The sequence below is a fragment of the Carcharhinus amblyrhynchos genome, chromosome 11, assembly GCF_965287045.1.
Source record: "Carcharhinus amblyrhynchos chromosome 11, sCarAmb.v2.hapA, whole genome shotgun sequence".
Lineage (NCBI taxonomy): Eukaryota > Metazoa > Chordata > Chondrichthyes > Carcharhiniformes > Carcharhinidae > Carcharhinus > Carcharhinus amblyrhynchos.
The window spans coordinates 9,220,708-9,239,920 of record NC_137334.1 but is presented as its reverse complement, the minus strand read 5'-3'; the positions used below and the strand labels follow the sequence as shown (position 1 = coordinate 9,239,920).

Below are 19,213 nucleotides of genomic sequence, written 5' to 3'. Positions count from 1 at the left end.
CTCTTCTGCCAATGGGAACAATTTCCCTCGATCTACTCTGTCTCGACCCCTCATGATTTTGAATATTTCTACCAAATCTCCTTTCAACATTCTCTTCAAGCCAAACATACCCAGCTTCTCCAATCTAACCATGTAACTGAAGTTCCTCATCTCTGGATTTGCTCTCGTGAATCTTTCCTGCAAATTTCTAAAACCTAGGGACGTGATGGCACAGTGGTATTGTCTCTGGGCTAGTAATCTCTAGGGATCCAGGTTCGAATCCCACAATGGCAGATTGTGAAATTTGAACTCAGTAAGTCTCTGGAATTAAAAATCTAATGATAATCTTGAAGCCATTGTTATAAAAACTCACTTTCCCCTTTAGGGAAGTAAACCATCTATCATTTTTAGCTGGCAGATCCACAGCGATGTGATTGACTTTAAATGGCCTAACATGTCACTCAGTTCAAGGGCAATAAATGCTGCCCCAGCCAGCAGCATTTATATCCAATAAATAAAAATATATTCCAAAAGTGTGTTATCCAAAGTTGGACACAATTCTCTAGTGGTATATGAGTTTACTATTCCTTTCGTTCTTTTGTACTATTCATATTTATAAAGCCCAGGATCACATATACTTTATTAACTGCTTTTACAACCTCTATTGTCACGTCATGATGACTCAAGAGAGGAATGAAAAAGAGAAAATTGGGAGGAGAATAGAGTTGGGATAAATGTTCTGATGAGGTATAGCAGCCAATAATTTCTGTATGTTTATTACATTGGAACAGTTGGGAATATTTCTTTAATACTCTTTGCCATATTCTTGCAGATGCCAATTAAGTGGATGGCTTTAGAATGTATTCACTATCGGAAGTTCACCCATCAAAGTGACGTGTGGAGCTATGGTAGGTTCTCAACAGCAACCACTGCATTTTTGGGGCAGGGGTCAGCAATGTGAAAGTAGGAACAGGGGTCTTTCCAATTCACAAATTTCCTTGGCCTTTTCAGAATCTATTTTCTGGTTCAGTCATGCAGTGGGTGGCTAGTGAATTTTATATTGGTTTATTTCTCACAGGCGTCACTATTTGGGAATTGATGACTTTTGGTGGGAAGCCGTATGACGGGATCCCAGCACGGGAAATTCCAGACATCTTGGAAAAAGGAGAACGTCTGCCACAGCCTCCAATCTGTACCATTGACGTCTACATGGTGATGGTGAAATGTAAGTGAGCCTTTTAACTCCAACAGTATTGAAGAGTGACTAAATATTGCACAGGCACAGATCTGGCTGGACTAAAATAGGATTGTGTATTGCACTGACCAGGACGAACAGATCCTCAGCTGCAGGCAGCCATTATTGAACTAACTTTATTTATACCTCCCCAACAGAGAGGGCAATAGAGAGGCCAATATAACAAAATTCTCAGATCTTAAAAATGCTACACTCTTTCCCCACTCAATAAAAACTTCCATTCGAAATATAAACTAGTACCTGAACATGTGTTCCTAGAATGACTGAACTAATATCAACAATACGTGAAAATTTAACAGATTGTGTTATATATTTGTTCTTACTGTAACCACAACGAAAAAATTCTGACCAACATTTTGTTAATAATTTGTATGATTTCCTTAACACCAGGATGGGAGCGATTTTACCGTTTTCATTCTAAGTGCTGAATCTGGGCGTGATTCAGATCCGACTTGGAAACCTGTTCTTCGGCGCCTCCACATGCACTCAGCCTGAAAAAAATCACAAATCTGAATCGTGCCATGGGCGGGGCTTATTGTGCCCGAAACGCTGCTGATCCGACTGGAGCTTTGAACTACGCATGCTCCGAAAAAAAATTGAAAAACACTTCCCTGCCACATCACTACCAGGCCTCAAAAAACGCTTTTGGGATAAAGCAGCCCGGGAGTGATGGCCCCCACTGACATTGCCCCACTCCCACAACATAACTGTCCCATTTATCCACCTCCCCAGCTACCCAGACCGATCACAACCTCCTCCCCCACTTCCCCCCTCCACTGATCACCCGCAAGTGGCAGTGGACCCACCCTGCCCCTGCCTTCTCCCAACAGGGAATAACCTGGCCTCCCTACTCCTACCCCCCCCACCCCCACACAACCAGAGAACATCTGCCCTCCTTCCTCCTTACTCCCCACCAGAGAATGATCTGGCTTCCCTCCTCCTCCTCCTCCTCCTCCCCGCTGACCAGACAATGATCTGACCCACCTCTTCCCTGCCACCAACCCCCACCACTGATCTGGGTTAGAGAGCCGCTACAAGCTCTGAACTTACCTCTTCAGCCATAAGTTTGGGCTGGAGCGCCCAAAACAGACCTTTGCTTTATCTGTTTCGCGCAGAATCTGGATGGGCAAATGCGATGGTAAAAGGGGAAATGCCATAAGTTTGGGCGTCCAGCCCATCAAGTCAGTTTAATTGTATGCAAATGCATTTAAGTTGATGTCGTGCCCGTTTCAGGCACGGTCCTAATCACCTCATTTTTAGGCCTTGGTAAAGGGGGAATTGGCACAGAGGCGGTCGCGGATCGTGCTATTCGCCTCATGCCTGACTTTACCAAGTTTTCGCACCCGAAAGCAGGTGCCATGCAATGGTAAAATCAGGCCCTATGAGTTTAACAAAAATATCATCATTTGACAAGAAATAATGAAAATAACTCTTTTTCCTTCCTTCCTGCATACTACCAATTAACATACCTAGCTTCTTTCTCTTTCTTTCTGCATATCGCCTTCCATTTCCATTAGCTTGACTATTCTCTCAATAGCTCTGACTGTGTGTGGGATCCTTTATATGGTTTGCTTCAGTTAAAAGACTTAATTTTAAGATATTTCTGCCCATGTAACTAACTATGCAAAGCTTTAAAACTAACTTAGCCACATTTCAAAACTCAGCTGAGAATGCTGAGCTTGGAAAGTTGACAGCATTCTTTGATATTAATCCCGTAAGCAAGGCTTTCTCATAAACCAAAACAGAAGCTTTGACGGCCTACAGCTGCCAATTGTTTAGGGATATATTTTGTTCCAGCAATTTCAATAACATATATTACGCATTTTAGTGTGTTTTTCAGTTCAGTGAGTATTCAGGATCAGCATAGGGCCTGGCTGTGAAGCCAATCCCCAACTTTTCACTTTTTCATTTCTGTAGTTTTAATTTTAAGTTTCATTCAATAAAGAAAATCATTTTTTAAATCGTACCAAGTGCTGCCTACATCTATTCTAAGAAATGAATGGACCCTACATCATGTCAAATCTGAACTTTGACCACCAACTTCATTTAATGGTTGGACCTGGAGCATTGACTGATTTGTCTTAATCAAAGACAATGACTCTCTTTACTCCACAGGTGGATTCTGCAACACTGGCAAGTTTCCAGCTTTATTTGACCTTTCTGATTTCCACTTTGGGCTGCAAGAAGAATTTGAATTATAGGAGATTTCTCTTGCTCCCCCATTGTCCGATTTTCTCTTTCAAGCAAATTATCCACATGGCACTGACTGGAATCTCTCATCAATGCACCTAGCCTGTTTCAAACCATTCCAATCACATACTTTTCTTCATCACCTCGGTGTTTTTTTTAAGTTTAAAGTTTATTACACTGCAATGAAGTTACTGTGAAAATCCCCTAGTTGCCACACTCCAGCGCCTGTTCAAGTACACTGAGAGAGAATTTAGCACGGCCAATGCACCTAACCAGCACGTCATTCAGACTGTGGGAGGAAACAGGAGCACCCGGAGGAAACCCATGCACACCATGGGGGAATGTGCAAACTCCACACAGACATTAACCTAAGCCAGGAATCGAACCTGGGTTCCTGGCACTGTGAGGCAGCAGTACTAACCACTATGCCACTGTGCCCATGTGTTTTACCATGTCCTTCTGATGAGTACTGAACGCTCTAAGAATCACACCATTTGTATCAACTCATGACTCATGTTCGCTTTGTCTGCTTTTTTTCTTCCTTCGGTATTGCCGTTTGGCTTAAGCAAACTAAACCTTGTTCCAGGAGCAGGTTCAACCACTAATTCGTAAGGTGAGCAACCTGTTTTAAATTGTCATGAAAACCATGAAAAATCAGTGGAGCGGGGATGGGAGAATCGCCCCCAATGTGTTCTTTCCTTTTCATTTCAAAGAAAAGGAAATGTACTTATTCCATAGTTTTCTTGTTTTTGACTATGGAGTGACAGGAACCTTGATTGCATCATTTCCCATTCTGAGACACCCATCACTACGTTTTAACCAACTCTTCTATTCCTCCATGTACTTTTGGAGACCAAAAATAGCTTTTTGCTACTGTGTTCAGACATACTATACCTATTTGCTCTTGTTGAAGTTCCTGTAACAATCCCTAAACCTTGGCAAAATACTGACTCTTTGGCCATATAGGAGACAAACATGATCGACGCTCAGTTCAATCTATGTGTGAAATACTCCTGAAATTTCTCATCATCACACTTTCTCGGCCAGCCATTCATAACATAATTCAGCCCTTTCTTAAGCAAGCCGTTGCTGTGAACTCCTTCACTAATTTTTCTGGCAGACACTGGCATGTCATTTGTGTCTGTGAAGTCATTCAGTAAATAACTGAGTGACTAGAAATGAATCAGTCTTCACAGGGAATCTTGAAAGAACATCCCACATTTACATGATCTGCTGACCTGCAATATTTAATATTGTACTATGGGCCAGCAAAATGAATGGCCATCTCTGAAGCTGTGCTGCAGCTCTCCATTCTTTGAACCAAACATGATCATTAGGGATTGGTGATCAGCTAAAAACAAGTTGACTTTCCATTGCCCAGGTACTGTGAAAATAGTAGCATAGCTAAGCCCTCTTGCTCAATTTACGAGTGATTTTGCTCTGACTTTATTAAGATGTGTGAAGCAAATGCTGTAGACTTCTCAGACCAACTTCCATTATGAAAGATAACACCATACCTAGCCCCAGCAGTGAGGTATCGCATGCAGTGGGTCAAAACAACATCACTACACTAGTCAGTACTTTCTTCACTTCTTCACATGCTTTCTGACACCCCACAAATCATTCCCAATCTATTCCAAATTTGAGGAGTACATATATTGGAGTGAATGTATTAGATAAGTGAGGGATGAACACAACAATCTGACAACTATTCTAACTTTTCTTTGTTCTCTGGTTTATTTGATTGCAAAATCCCTTCAGTCTTCTCCTTTGCTGGATACCTTCCCCATCTATGTGGTGACCCAAATAAGTTACACTTGACACCATGAAGCAACACTCGTGCTTTTAGGCTTTGAAGCCATACCCTTGAAGTCAGTATTCAACTTTGTTCAAGCTTGTAGTGTGCTCTTTCTTTGTCTTGCTTCAAATTAGAGTGTCATCGAAAAAGAAGCTCATTCCTTCATCCCAGTTTGTATCTGATCCATGACACTTTAGAACGTGGTGGCAACAGTCCACACCCCGAATGGTACCCTTTCATACTGGTCCAATGTTTCGAATGACAAGCAGGTCCTTGCTTTTACTATTTAATTAGTTGCAAATATGCATTTGACTAATCTACATTACTGAACCCCTTTCTGTTGACTAAATTAGAAAACGATTCTTGACTGGGTGGCAGTGGATAATTATTATTCTCAATCACTAAATTTACCATTTGATAATAATCTCCATGAATCCAAATGGACTCATCTGCTTTTTGAATGACCACAATGGGTGTGGCTCATTCACTTTCTTCATTTCCCCTGTTCTGTCTAATCTATTCAACTCTTATTGCTTCTGAATGTATGTAAGTCTGTACCTAGTCTTACAAAATGTTGGCTGTATATTTTCTTTTATCTTGACTTTGACCTTGGAATACATAATTTTATCATTTGACCCTCCTTGTCAAAGGCCACTTTGTGCTCTTTTAGCACTTTTTCAGTGTCAGATGTTTTCTTATTTGATACTGACTGTAATAGCTTAACCCAGTTTAACCAAATCTTCTTCAGCCAAAATCTTTCCATCAGGGAGACTTTGTTCCCTCCTGTTTCTACCGATGGCAAGTCAAGGGATGCGTCATTGTACTCCACTCTAACCATACTAAAACTAACGCTGGAATATTGTTATTGCAATAGCTTATTGGTTTCACAGTGGTTTTGCATAAGGTAATATGACATGGAGACTCCTTGTTCTCTCCCACCAAACACGGCTGCAGTTGTATCAACAGCTGGAGGTAAGCTCTGGGTCTCTGACTTGCATTCTTACTGTGGCACTGGAATTTTTCTTTCAGCCCTATTATTCTTATCGTCCATGTGCTATTTTCTTATCCATCAATGAGTGCAGATCTTGATCTCCAAGTTAGGGCCATGCCCACATTGACAAGAGAGTGTCTTTAATCTGAGGATGTAATCTGCCACAGTCTTGCTTCTTTTGCAAAATACAACACTCAGTGCAATTTCTTTCTTAGCCATACCATAATATGAGTGCAGAATCTCATTAATTTCCAAATAGTCCATAGTGCTGGGATTTCGGGGATAATATTGGTTAGGCACCACGTCAAGCGCATCCCCATCATGGTAAGGAAAATACTTACTTAATCCTCATCTCCTATTCAGCCAAATTTGTTAGCTTTATTCTAAACTACACCAATGTTAGGGTTAAATTCCCCCAATGTCCCCACATACGCTTTAGGTGCCATTTTCTTCAATCACACACTGAGCGGATTCACTGTGTACCTGAACACAATGTGCACACAAAGTAATCTTGGAAATTGCTGACATTTCCTCCACATCAACATTAGGAGTTCCAAAAATGTATCACAATGCTCTTCAATGCTTAATATTTCAACTGAAATATAAAAGAAAATCTCATCCTAGTCTCGTCACCACCATTCTCATGAGTTTTGCACTGACTAAGATCAACCCATTCTCAGTTGCAGGCAGCCATGATTAAACTAACTTTATTTACATCTCCCCAACCAGGAGAATAGTAGAGAGGGCAGAAAATACTCAGATGGGGCAGTAAACTGTAAGTAGAAAGACAAAGACTATGGCATGTTCCCCAAAGGTTGACGGGCCCTATCTGTAAAAGGGGTGAAAGCCCCAGATATTCACAGGAGAATTCACAGGAAATCTGCCGCCCTCACCCGGTTTGGCCTACCTGTGACTCCAGAATCACAGCATTGTGGTTGACTCTCAACTGCCTTCGGATAACTATGGATAGGCAATAAATGCTGGCCAGCCAATGATACCAATGTCCCATGAATAATAAAACAATAATTAATCTTTAACATTTACTCTCCCAGTTTTGAAGTTGACATCTATTTAAAATTTTGGGCCATAGCTCATAGTTTGGGTAGGACAACTCTCTGTCTTTGATATCTTACCACAACCATAACCCTCACCCTGTATCAATGTATGTACATATCTCTGAAGTGCATTTGTTGGTATGGCCTGAATTTATTCCTCTTTGCTGTTGCTCCCCACTTTAAAAGGATATGGTTTACTGTTCAGCTTCTTAACCTATAAAACTCTCTTTCAAAACCACATTCTGCATTTAAAAAAAACGTTGTCCATGCTCCTTTGATATCCTTCCTGAATCCTCCCTGGACCTCCGTCAGCTGCAAACACTGAGACCTACTGTTTTTTCCATTACTCTTAGAAGTATATAAAGGATTCAGTGACGTCAGGGCTTGTTGCTTTTTGATTTGATTTGATTTATTGTTGTCACATGTATTAACATATAGTGAAAAGTATTGTTTCTAGTGCGCTATGCAGACAAAGCATACTGTTCATAGAGAAAGAAACGAGACAGTGCAGAGATTACAGTCATTGCTAGGGTGTAGGGAAAGATCAACTTAATGCAAGTTAAATCCATTCAGAAGTCTGACAGCAGCAGGGAAGAAGCTGTTCTTGACTCGGTTGGTACGTGACCTCAGACTTTTGTATCTTTTTCCCGACGGTAGAAGGTGGAAATGAAAATGTCCAGGGTGAGTGGGGTCCTTAATTATGCTGGCTGCTTTGCCAAGGTAGCGGGAAGTGTAGACAGAGTCAGTGGATGGGAGGCTGGTTTGTGTGATGGATTGGGCTACATTCATGACCTGTTGTAGTTCCTTGCGGTCTTGGGCAGAGCAGGAGCCATACTAAGCTGTGATACAACCAGAAAGAATTCTTTCTATGGTGCATCTGTAAACATTAGTGAGAGTCGTAAGTGACATGCCAAATTTCCTTAGTCTCTTGAGAAAGTAGAGGCATTGGTGGGCTTTATTAACTATAGTGTTGGCATGGGATGATCAGGACAAGTTGTTGGTGATTGGGTCATCTCAAAACTTGAAGGTCTCGACCCTTTTTACTTCATCCCTGTTGATTTAGACAGGGGCATGTTCTCCTTCATGCTTCCTGAAGTCGATGACAATCTCCTTCATTTTGTTGATATTGAGGGAGAGATTATTGTTGTTGCACCAGTTCATCAGATTCTCCATCTCATTCCTGTACTCTGCTTTGTCATTGTTTGAGATCCAACCCACTACAGCAGTGTCATTGACAAATTTGAAAATCAAATTAGAGGGGAATTCGGTCACACAGTCATAGGTGTATAAGGAATATAGTAGCGAGCTGAGAATACAGCCTTGTGGGGCACTGGTATTTAGGATGGATAATGGAGGAGGTGTTGTTGTCTATCCTTATTGATTGTGGCTAGTCCTGGGTTCATTGACAGAATTGCATGTATGAATTTGTCACTGATCATGCCTCCCTTTTGATTATTAAAATTCAGAACAATCGAGTAGGAAAATGTAGCGTTAAATTTCATATCCTGCATGATATTGACCCCATGCCTTCCCGAACCTGACATCCACTCTCCAGCTTTGGACGTATCACAAGGAATAGGAGCTAGTGATTATCTTAGAATGGTACAGTGCAAAAGGAGGTCATTCAGCCTGTTGTGTCTGTGCTAGTTCTTTGAAAGAGCTATCCAATTTATCCCACTCACCTTGCTCTGTTCCCAAATTGTTTTTGTTGCAAGTGTGTATCCAAGTTCCTTTGGAAGCTACTATTGCATCTGCTTCCTCTATCCTTTCAGGGAGTGCATTCCGGCTCATAGCACCCAACTGGGGCAGAATGGTGGCGCAGTGGTTAGCGCCAGGGCCCCGGGTTCAATTTTGACCTTGGGTGACTGTCTGTGTGTTTGCACATTCTCCCTGTGTCTGCTTGAGTTTCCTCCGGGTGCTGTGGTTTCCTCACACACTCCAAAGATGTGCAAGTTAGGGGGATTGGCCATACTAAGTTGTCCCTTAGTGTTAGGGAGATTAGCAGCATAAATACATGGGGTTACAGGGTTAGGGCCTGGGTGGGATTGTTGTCAGTGCGGGCTTGTATGGGCTAAATGGGCTCATTCTGCACTGGAGGGATTCTATGAACCGCACTCAGGAAAAATTCTCCTCATTTCATTCCGAGATGTTTTGTCAATTAGCTTAAATGGGTGTACACTGATTACTGACCCTGTTGTAAGTGGAAACAGGTTCCTGATGTATATCCCCCACTTCCAACAATTGAAACAGAAACTAACTGCTGACTCCTGATTAACACTGTGGCTGAGTACAGGTGGCTCTGTGAGTACAAGGAAGGTATGGCCAACATGGATCAATATACCACACTGAAGCAAAGTCACAGTCACTCGTTCACCCAACATGTAATGTGAGCCAAGTCAACGGCTGGCACATAAGATGCTACTCATGTTCAGCAAATAAACCCTCTGCATAACAATCTCATCAATGGGACCGCAATGAACCACATTATTCTCAGAAACCTCCCCTCTTTATTCTGCGGAATTCTAATTTTATTGGAGTTCATCATCTTCTTTGGAATTTCCTTTTAATATTCAGCCCTGACTGTCCCTGAAATGAAGAATCTGTTTTAATACATTGTGCACCAGTATGGCATAGTTCAACACTCCATCTGCATGTCAGCGTTCAGGCAAAATATTATAATTTAAATTATATCCTTTATAATTGAAAGCTCTATTGTGCCCTGCAGTCTTTGCAAAATTATTTATTTTCACCATCAAGTCAGGAACTGCCTGCTTGACTAATGTTCTGTTTTTAACCGTGCTGATCGGAAGATATGCTAGTTCCTTTGCAGCAGACCTCAATGAATAAAAGATGGGAGATGCTGTAACTGAGGTGTTTGCCACCGGTTGTACTCACAAACTGACCATAGTTTGTGGTCATGCAGGCTTCCTGTTATAAGGATAAAAACTATGCATGATATCTCAAACTGCTTTCACCCCTTGTACCGGTAGGGCCCTTCAACCTTTGGGAAACACGCCATGGTCTTTGTCATTTTACTTGTAGTTTACTGTCCCATCTGAGTATTTTGTGTCCACACTGCTACCCTCCCAACTGGGGAGATATAAATAAAGTTAGTTCAATCATGGCTGCCTGCAACTGATAATGGGTTACATAGAACATTGAACCCTACACTGCAGAAAGAGGCCCTTCGGCCCATCGAGTCTGCACCGAACACAATCCCACCCAGGCCCTACCCCCATATTATACCCATTAATCCCTCTAACCTACGCATCCCTGGATACTAAGGGGTAATTCCTTAGCATGGTCAGTCAAGCTAACCTGCACATCTTTGGACTGTGGGAGGAAACCCACGCTGACACGAGGAGAACATGCAAACTCCACACAGACAGTGACCCGAGCCAGGAATCAAACCCAGGACCCTGGAGCTGTGAAGCAGCAGTGCTAACCACTGTGCTATGGTGCCGCGGGTTGCTCTTAGTCAGTGCAAAACTCACTATAATGTTGGTGATGAGACGAGGATGAAATTTTCTTTTACACTTCAGATGACAAACATTACAGTTGGAGCAGTGGTTCAAGCAATTTCAACAGTAGCCTCCCTACTCCTCCCCCGGGCTTCACTTCCCTTCCCCTCAGTTTTTAAAACATCAGAAATGGGAGCAACTGCAAGCTATTCGGCCCTTCAAACCTGCTCCACTCACATCATAGCTGATCTTTTCAAACTCCATCTTCCCACACAATCCTTCTCATCCTTCACTCCCTTAATGACCTCAAAATCTATTAACCACTGTCTTGGGGTAGAGCATTCTAAAGAGTCACAAGATTCACAACAGTGAAGAAATTTCACCTCATATTATTCTCAATGGCCAGCACTTTATTCTGAGACTGGGAGTCCGTAGACTAGATTCGTCAGTCAGGGGAAACACTTCCTCAACATCTGCTCTGATAAGCACCTTAAGAATTTAATATGTTTCCATTATATTATCTCCTCAGTCTTCTAAATCTGAGGGAATAAAGATTTTACTTACTTAATCTCTCTTTGTAGGCAATCCCTTCATCCCGGGAATCAACCTATTGAACCTTTGTCACACTCCCTGGAGGGCAAGTATGTCCTTCCTTGAGTAAAGAAACCAAAACTGCATACAATACTCCAAGTGTCGGCTATATAATTTACTAAGACTTCTTTACATTTATACATCAATCTCTTAGTAATAAACACCAACATACCATTCCTAATCGCTTGTTATACTTAGCATAGAACCATAGAATCCCTACAATGCAGAAAGAGGCCATTTGGCCCATTGGGTCTGCACCAACTCTCCGAAGGAACATTCCACCTAGGCCTTCCCCTCCACCCTATCCCCATAACCCCACAGTTACAATGGCTAATCCAGTTAACCCATACAAAGGGACAATTTAGCATGGCCCAACCACCTAACCTGCACATCTTTGGACTGTGGGAGGAAACCGGAGCACCCGGAGGAAATCCATGCAGACATGGGGAGAACATGCAATTTGCATATAGTCACCCAAGGCTGAAATCGAACCCAGGTCCCTGGTGGTGTTGGACAGCAGTGTGTACCACTGTACCACCTGTACAAGTTACCTTACTGCAATTTGTGTACAAGGACACCCATATCGCTCTGACTGTTAACACTTCTCAGGCTCTCACTATTTAAAACATATTCCACTTCTCAATTTTTTCACCAAAGTAGATAACTTAACAATTTGCTGTGTTATATTCTAGCTGTCACGTTCTTACCCATTAATTGAACCTGTCCTTATTCTGAGCTTGATTGTAAATAGCTGAGACCTGAGCACTGATCCTTGTGGTATCCCATTAGCTGTAGTCCGTTAACCCATGAATGATCTGTTTACTCCTATCTATTTGCATTAACCAATCCTCAGTCTACACTAATATTTCTGCCCCTGAACCCCAATCCCATAAGCCCTACTCTTGTATAGTAAACTGTAGTGTGGCATCTTATTGAATGCTTTTCAAAAATCCAAACACACTACATCTGTTCATTCCGCCTTACCCTATTCTGCTAGTTATAACCACCAAATGCTATGTCAACCAATTCCCTTTCATAAATCTGTGTTGACTCTGCCCAGTCATGATATGATTTTCTAAGTTTTTCTAAGTGCTTTATAAGTGATCCTCGCATTTCCCCTGATACTGATGCCAGGCTAACTGGCCCATAGCTCCCTGTATTCTTTCCTCCCACCTTTCTTGAATAGCAGTGTTTAATTTTCTATTTTACAATCCACAGAGACTGTTGCAGGATCTAAGAAATTCTGGAAGATCAAATCTGATGCATCCACTATCCCTGCAGTCACCTCTTTTAAAACTGTAGCATGTAGCCCATTAGATCTGGGGGATTACCTGTACTATGGTCCTTAGTAATACCAATTTCTTTACGTTCCTCATTTTTACTGAACCCTTGGTTCTCCATTGTTTTCCAGAATATTTTTGTGTCTTCCTTTTTTCATACAAATCGAAGCACTTATAAACAATCTTTGTGTCCCTTGATTATTTACCCTCATATTCTACTTTCTGTTTCTCTATCTAAGATAGATCTAAAATATCCTGCTCTCTCATTGGTTCCTCAACATACTGATTTAGAAAACTATCTTGGATACATTCCATGAGGCATCCTTCACACTATTATGAAGAGGGATTGAGGAGACTGAGCCTGTATTCTTCAAAGTTTAAAATAATACAAGATGATCTTTCACAGATTCCCTACAGTGCAGAATGAGGCCATTTGGCCCATCGAGTCTGCACCGACAACCATCCCACGCAGGCTGTATTCCTACAACCTCATGTATTTACCCTGCTAATCCACCTGACACTAAGGGGCAATTTAGCGTGGCCAATCGACCTAACCTGCACACCTTTGGAGTGTGGGAGGAAACCGGAGCAGCCGGAGGAAACCCACGCAGGGAGAACGTGCAAACTCCACAAAGTCACCCAAGACCGGACTTGAACCCAGGTCCTTTACGCTGTGAGGCAGCAGGGCTAGATGCTGTGCCACCATGTTGCATTGAGATTTACAAAATTCTTAAAGGGTCAACAGGGTAAATGCCCAAAGAAGGTTTTTCGTGCCTGGAAGGTCCAGAACCAAGGGACACAGTGAGAATAAGGGGCAACCGATTTAGAACTGAGATGAGGAGGAATTTTTTCAGTCAGAGGGCTGTTGGAACTCGGTTATTGAATCCACTCAAGACAGAGATTGATAGATTTTGAGATACTTACAACGTTAAGAGATAGTGCGGGAAAATAGTGTTGCTGCATATATCAGCAGTAACTTGGTTGGTTAATAGAGCAGGGTTGAAGGACTGAGTGGCCTATTCCTGCTCCTCTGTTCCTATTGCTGCAAATTTGATCTGTGCAATCCATATAATGATTAAAGTCTCCCATAATTCTTGTTGCATGCACCTCTAACTTACTGTTATATGCTCTTTCCAACATGACATCTACAGTTAGAAGTTTATTATTATTAATAATTATTGTCTTTATTATTTATTATCTATTCCTAAAATATTTTCTACCTTTTGATTTTTCTTAGCTCCACTCAAACTGATTCTACAGCTTCATTTTCTGAGCTATCTCCCTACTGCCTTTATCCCATTCTGTATTGTTAGGGCTATCCCTCTACTTTTTCTAATTTAACCATTTCTTCTAAAAATTCCATATCCTGGAATGTTTAATTCCCAATCTTGGGTGCTCTGTAACATCTGTATTGATTATTAGATCAAACCCACTGACATTCACCTGTGCTATTAATTTATTTATCTTGTTTAAGAATGCTTAATGCTTTCACATCTGTGCCCTTAGCAATAACTTCCTTTTTTTTTCCCTGATGTAACCCTAGTCACTAATATTCTATTATCTTTGATAAGCTCTCAATCCCTTCCTGACCCCTTTGCTCATTTTTACCCAAATTGCATTTCCTCTAATGCTTTTAAACTTATCCTTCCCGAATCATCCCATCCCCGTGTTGTCCCCTTCCTCCCCCTGGCTTCCCACCCTTTCTTTAGGCTTCTGACCCTTCCTCTGAGCTTCCCTCCTCTCCACCCTGAGTGTGTACCTCAGTGCTGGGAATTGTTCCCTCAGCTCCCTGGTGACAATCTCCTGCCAAGTGAAATCCTGTTCTTGACCCACAGCTGCCCTGTCAGTCCCTTTGAATTTGGCTTTCTTTTCCAATGTGGGAGTGCATTGAGGCTGTAAAAGTGACCCGGATCTTGTGCTGAGGGCATTGTGGGAGCTTCCGGTCACACCCCAAGTTGCCCTCCAAGCCCCCACCAACTCCCCCAGCCCACCCCACCCCAGGAGCCACCCACCCTGCACAATGTCACCCCACCACCGTGCCCCATCCAGCCCCAATCCATCCGAATTCTCACCATAATTTAAAATCAGGGCTTTTGTACAAATCTGAACATTGGAATAAATGATGAGGTGGTCAAATCAATCTTATGGGGCACTGACAATATATTCAAGATTTCAAGCTGATTAGCCCAGTATAAACATATTACATTTTATTTTTGAACAGTGTTTTTAACACAGCATTGCTCCTTTACCATACTAAAGAGTCAGGGGTAGAGACACAAAGAGATTAAAGGAGGGAATCCCAGAGCTCAGGAACCTAGGCAGCCAAAGGCAGGAGGAGGCCAGATCGTGAAGGTGCAAAGCTAACAATAAACTGAAAATAAAACATCTGCTGGTTTACCTGAATATGTGCAGTAGAAATTGTGTAATTTTAATTTTACTGTTCTTTTTGTCTGTGTTTTTGTGATTCTTAAATACCCACAATTTGAGAAGCAGTGTCAATTTTTTTGTGTGGGTTTGTGTTCACTACTGGATGTTTTTAACTGGTCATGTATGACCGTTGAGGTTGTCACTGTCCTGTAAGCTGCTACTTTGCTTCTTGCCCTTAGGCTGGATGATTGATGCCGACAGCAGACCCAAGTTCAAAGAATTGGCAGCAGAATTTTCTCGGATGGCTCGAGATCCTCAGAGATACTTGGTAATTCAGGTCAGTTTAATTTGATTTCAGCTCCCCAGTTGGAATTATTGTATGATTAAAAACTGAAAGAAGGAATTCCTCAAGATTATCCATGTTAAACATCACACTGGTGATCAGCAGTTATACGTGCTTCCTTAGTCTGTTCTATTTATAGCACTGGTACAGTCAGGTTTAAATCACTAGACGGTTCAGTGGAACTTGGAGCAAAGATGGATTAATTTCAGCCTATCTACTCTTTCTATAGAATAGGAGGAGGCCATTCAGCCCCTTCAGCCTCTCCCTGCATTCAATTAGATCATGGCTGATCTATGTCTTTATATCGTTTGCTTGTCTTGCCTCTTTAACATTCTGACTGAGTAAAAATCTGTCAGTCTTTGATTAGAAATGTTTATTTGACAGCTGGCCTTAGCACTTTCCTGAGGGGAGAGAGTTCCAGATTTCTGCTACATTTGGTGTGAGGAAGTGCTTCCTGACAACATCTTCAAAGGGCCAAGTTCTAATTTTCAGGTTACACCCCCTTGTTTTCCACCATCAGAGGAAATTGTTTATTTCTATCCATTATAGGGTAGGAATTTATAGCCTCAATTGACCCAAGACTATAAAGTCTTGCCCGAGGTTAACAGACTTTCCCATTGTCCGCCCCTCACCTGCTCTGATTCCTGTGGCGGGCGGGGCATTAGAATTCCGGTAATGTCCTTCACCCAAAGGAATATAAACTTGGTTATCATGAAATAATTTCTTCCTCTAAGTTATTGGAACCCTTCCACCTGTGTAACCCCACTCCCAATTTTAACTGCAGGCAATTTTGGGTTGGTGGTAGGCTGAGTTGGTAAACCTGCTACTGTAGAAGTCAGGCCTCATTTTAACTCCTCACCCAGAGGTTGACTAGAAACACCAAGTAGGAGCAGCAGTGACTCCTGAGTACTGTCTCGCAGCAAGGCCTAAGCTTTCCTTCTGGAGCATGGACGATCATTCCCATTCATCTTCACCAAACAAAAACAGAAAATGCTGGAAAATCTCAGAGGTCTGACAGCATCTGTGGGGAGAGAATAGAGCCAACGTTCTGAGTCTAGATGACCCTTCGACAGAGCAAAGAGAATCAGCAGAGATTTAGGGTGGGGGAGGAGTGGAGTGGAACAAAAGGAATGTAAATGAGGATGCAGAAGGCTGAGAAGTTGCTAAAAGTGTACATTAAGTCATCAGAATGCATGACTGGTAGATCAGAGGTACAGGTGCTTAAGGGACTGCCTGGGGATTATGGAGGGGTGGGGGGGGCAGAGCAGCAAGAAGGAGGAGTGGAAAAATAGAAGTGAGAAAGAAGGAGGATAAAATGGATGAACGAGATTAAATAAATTTAAATAAAATAAATAGAAGAGGGCTGAAGGTAGAGGAGAGAGTTCATGCTCTGAAATTAATGAACTCAATGTTCAGTCCAGAAGGAACGCTGTAAAATGCCCAATGGGAAGATGAGATGCTGCTCCTCCAGTTTGTGTTGGGGTTCGGTAGGACATTGCAAAAGGCCAATGACAGACATGTGGACAGGAGAGCAGGGTGGTGTGTTGAAGTGGCAAGCAACGAGAAGGTCTGGGTCCTGTTTGCAGAATGACCGAAAGTGTTCAGCAAAACAGTCACCCAATCTGCGTTTGGTCTCTCCGATGTGGAGTAGACTGCATAGGGAGCAGCAAGTGCAATAGACTAGATTGAAGGAGGTGCATGTGAAACGCTGCTTCACCTGAAAGGGGTGTTTGGGACCTGGGATGGTGAGGCGGTAAGGGGGCAGTTGTTGGCCCTTCTACGATTACCTGGAAAGGTGCTGTGGGCAGGGGTAAAGTGTTGATGTAATGGAGGAGTGGAGAGAATGGCCCTTGCAGAATGCTGTTGGGGGGTGGGGGTGTGCAGTGTTGAGGGGAAGATGTGTTTGATGGTGGCATCATGATGGAGGTGGTGGAAATGACAGAGGATGATCCTTTGAATGTGGAGACTGTTGGGGTGAAAAGTGAGGACCAGGGGGACCCTATCCTGGTTCTGGGAGGGAGGGGAAGGGATGAAAGCAGTGGTCTGGGGGATGCGTTGGATGCGGCTGAGAGCCCTGTCAACCACAGTGGGTGGAAAACCATGATTGAGGAAGAAGAAAGACATATCAGCAGCTCTATTTTGAAAAGTGGCATCATCAGAACAGATGCAGTGGAGGCGAAGGAACTGAGAGATTGGGATGGAGTCCTTATGGGATGTGGGGTGTGAAGACATGTAGTCAAGGTAGTTGTGGGAGCCAATGGACTTGTAATGGATATTAGTGGACGGTCTATCCAGAAATGGAGACAGAGACATCAAGGAAGGGAAGAGAAGTGTCAGAGGTGGATCATGTGAAGCTGATACAGGGGTGGAAATTGAAAGCAAAATTGAGGTCCAGACGAGAGTATGAAGTGCACTGAAATAGTCGTCAACATAATGATAAAGGAGTTGTGGGAAGGGGCCGGAGTAGGAATGGAACAGGGAGTGCTCCATATAACCTATAAAGAGACAGGTATAACTGGGATCCATGTGGGTACCCATAGACACACCTTTTATCTGGAGGATGTGAGACAAGTTAAATGAGAAATTGTTGAGTGAGAACCAGTTCAGCCTGATGGGAGGATGGGAGGCAAACAGCCACTGAGCTCCGTGATGGGGGAGGCGCAGTTTGTATTGGACCACGGAGGCTATCTGTTAGCAGCAGATGCACTGACAGGTCTCTACTGCTCTCGTAATGCAGAGACATGTGCAATGGCGCCCTCAGCTGCTATCAGCTGGTGTTCGGGCAGTTTAGGCCACATCCACTCCATCTAGAGGTGGAAATCAGATTGAAATTTTTTTTTACTGTGCAGAGTGCAGAAAATTTGAGTGGCAGCCTTGCTGAAAAAGCGGATCGGAATCAATTCTGTTTTCACACCCATTCTGGACTTAGTAAGATTGCTCCCCTTATGTTTTGGCCTCTCTGTCCCTAAATCCTGTCCTGATGTTTTCATTTGCAAGGAAGACTCCAGCACTTGTCCACTCCAAGGCCATGCAGTTAAAATTATCCCAGCACTCTTATGTAGCAAAGAACCTCGCTGGCTTTGGGAATCTACTCAGTGAAGATTTAAAATTCAGAGTGGTCAGTTTCTGTCTGGAAAATAAACTGGGCAATTTTATCTATCCACCCACATGGTTTTCACTGGGCTGGCTTGGTTAAAATCCACCATCACCCATTGGAGAGCTAGCCCTTCATGTTTTGAACTCACTTATCACAATGGTGAGATTTGGTACAAAAAGGCATGGACCTGGTGCACCCGGTTTTCTCATATATCAGCAGCAACCAGAAAGGAACAGTTTAATTCAAACAGATTGTTAACCACGTCACTGCACAGGTAGTACTTGGTAAGTGTTTTACCAAGTGCTTCAACAACTCATTCGGACAGGGAAAGACCTCAGTTTGACAAATATTCCAGCAAAAGAAAGATGTGCATTTATATAGCCACTTCAAAATGCTTTGCAGCCAATGAAATACTTCTGAAATGTAGTCACTGGGCAGAATTCTCCCATGCTCCCGTGGAGGGTTCAACCCCTGGGGGGTTGAATATTCAACTGGAAGTCCAAAATTGGGTTTCACACCAGGGTTCATTTACAGTGGGATCACTGGCATGGCAAATCAGGGAACCCACTAATGGGATGTAGATGAAGCTCTTCCATTTCTGTGGCTCGCCAGTCCCAGCACTGAGGAGCCCACCATGAGGAGTCACCTTTGGAGGGACTGGAAGATCCGGGGAGGGCGGGGAAATCCCACCCCCCGTAATTTTTGCTTTAAAAAATATTTCTTGATGGTTTAGTAACTATTAAGACAGATGTGGATTAATAATAAAACAATAAATATTTTTAATCACAGTGCCAATACACCAGATT

General features: G+C 42.7%; 1 protein-coding gene across 2 annotated transcripts in view; it reads left to right on the top strand.

Annotated features, from left to right (window-relative positions):
* Window positions 1-19,213, top strand: part of LOC145349910 (receptor tyrosine-protein kinase erbB-4-like) — a 1,005,257-nt gene that overhangs the window by 893,278 nt on the left and 92,766 nt on the right. For both annotated transcript variants that reach the window (XM_080198569.1, XM_080198568.1), the window contains exons 22-24: window positions 812-887; window positions 1,058-1,204; window positions 15,207-15,304. In XM_080198569.1, coding sequence (XP_080054695.1) covers window positions 812-887; window positions 1,058-1,204; window positions 15,207-15,304 — 321 coding nt within the window. The remainder of the gene's footprint in view (window positions 1-811; window positions 888-1,057; window positions 1,205-15,206; window positions 15,305-19,213) is intronic.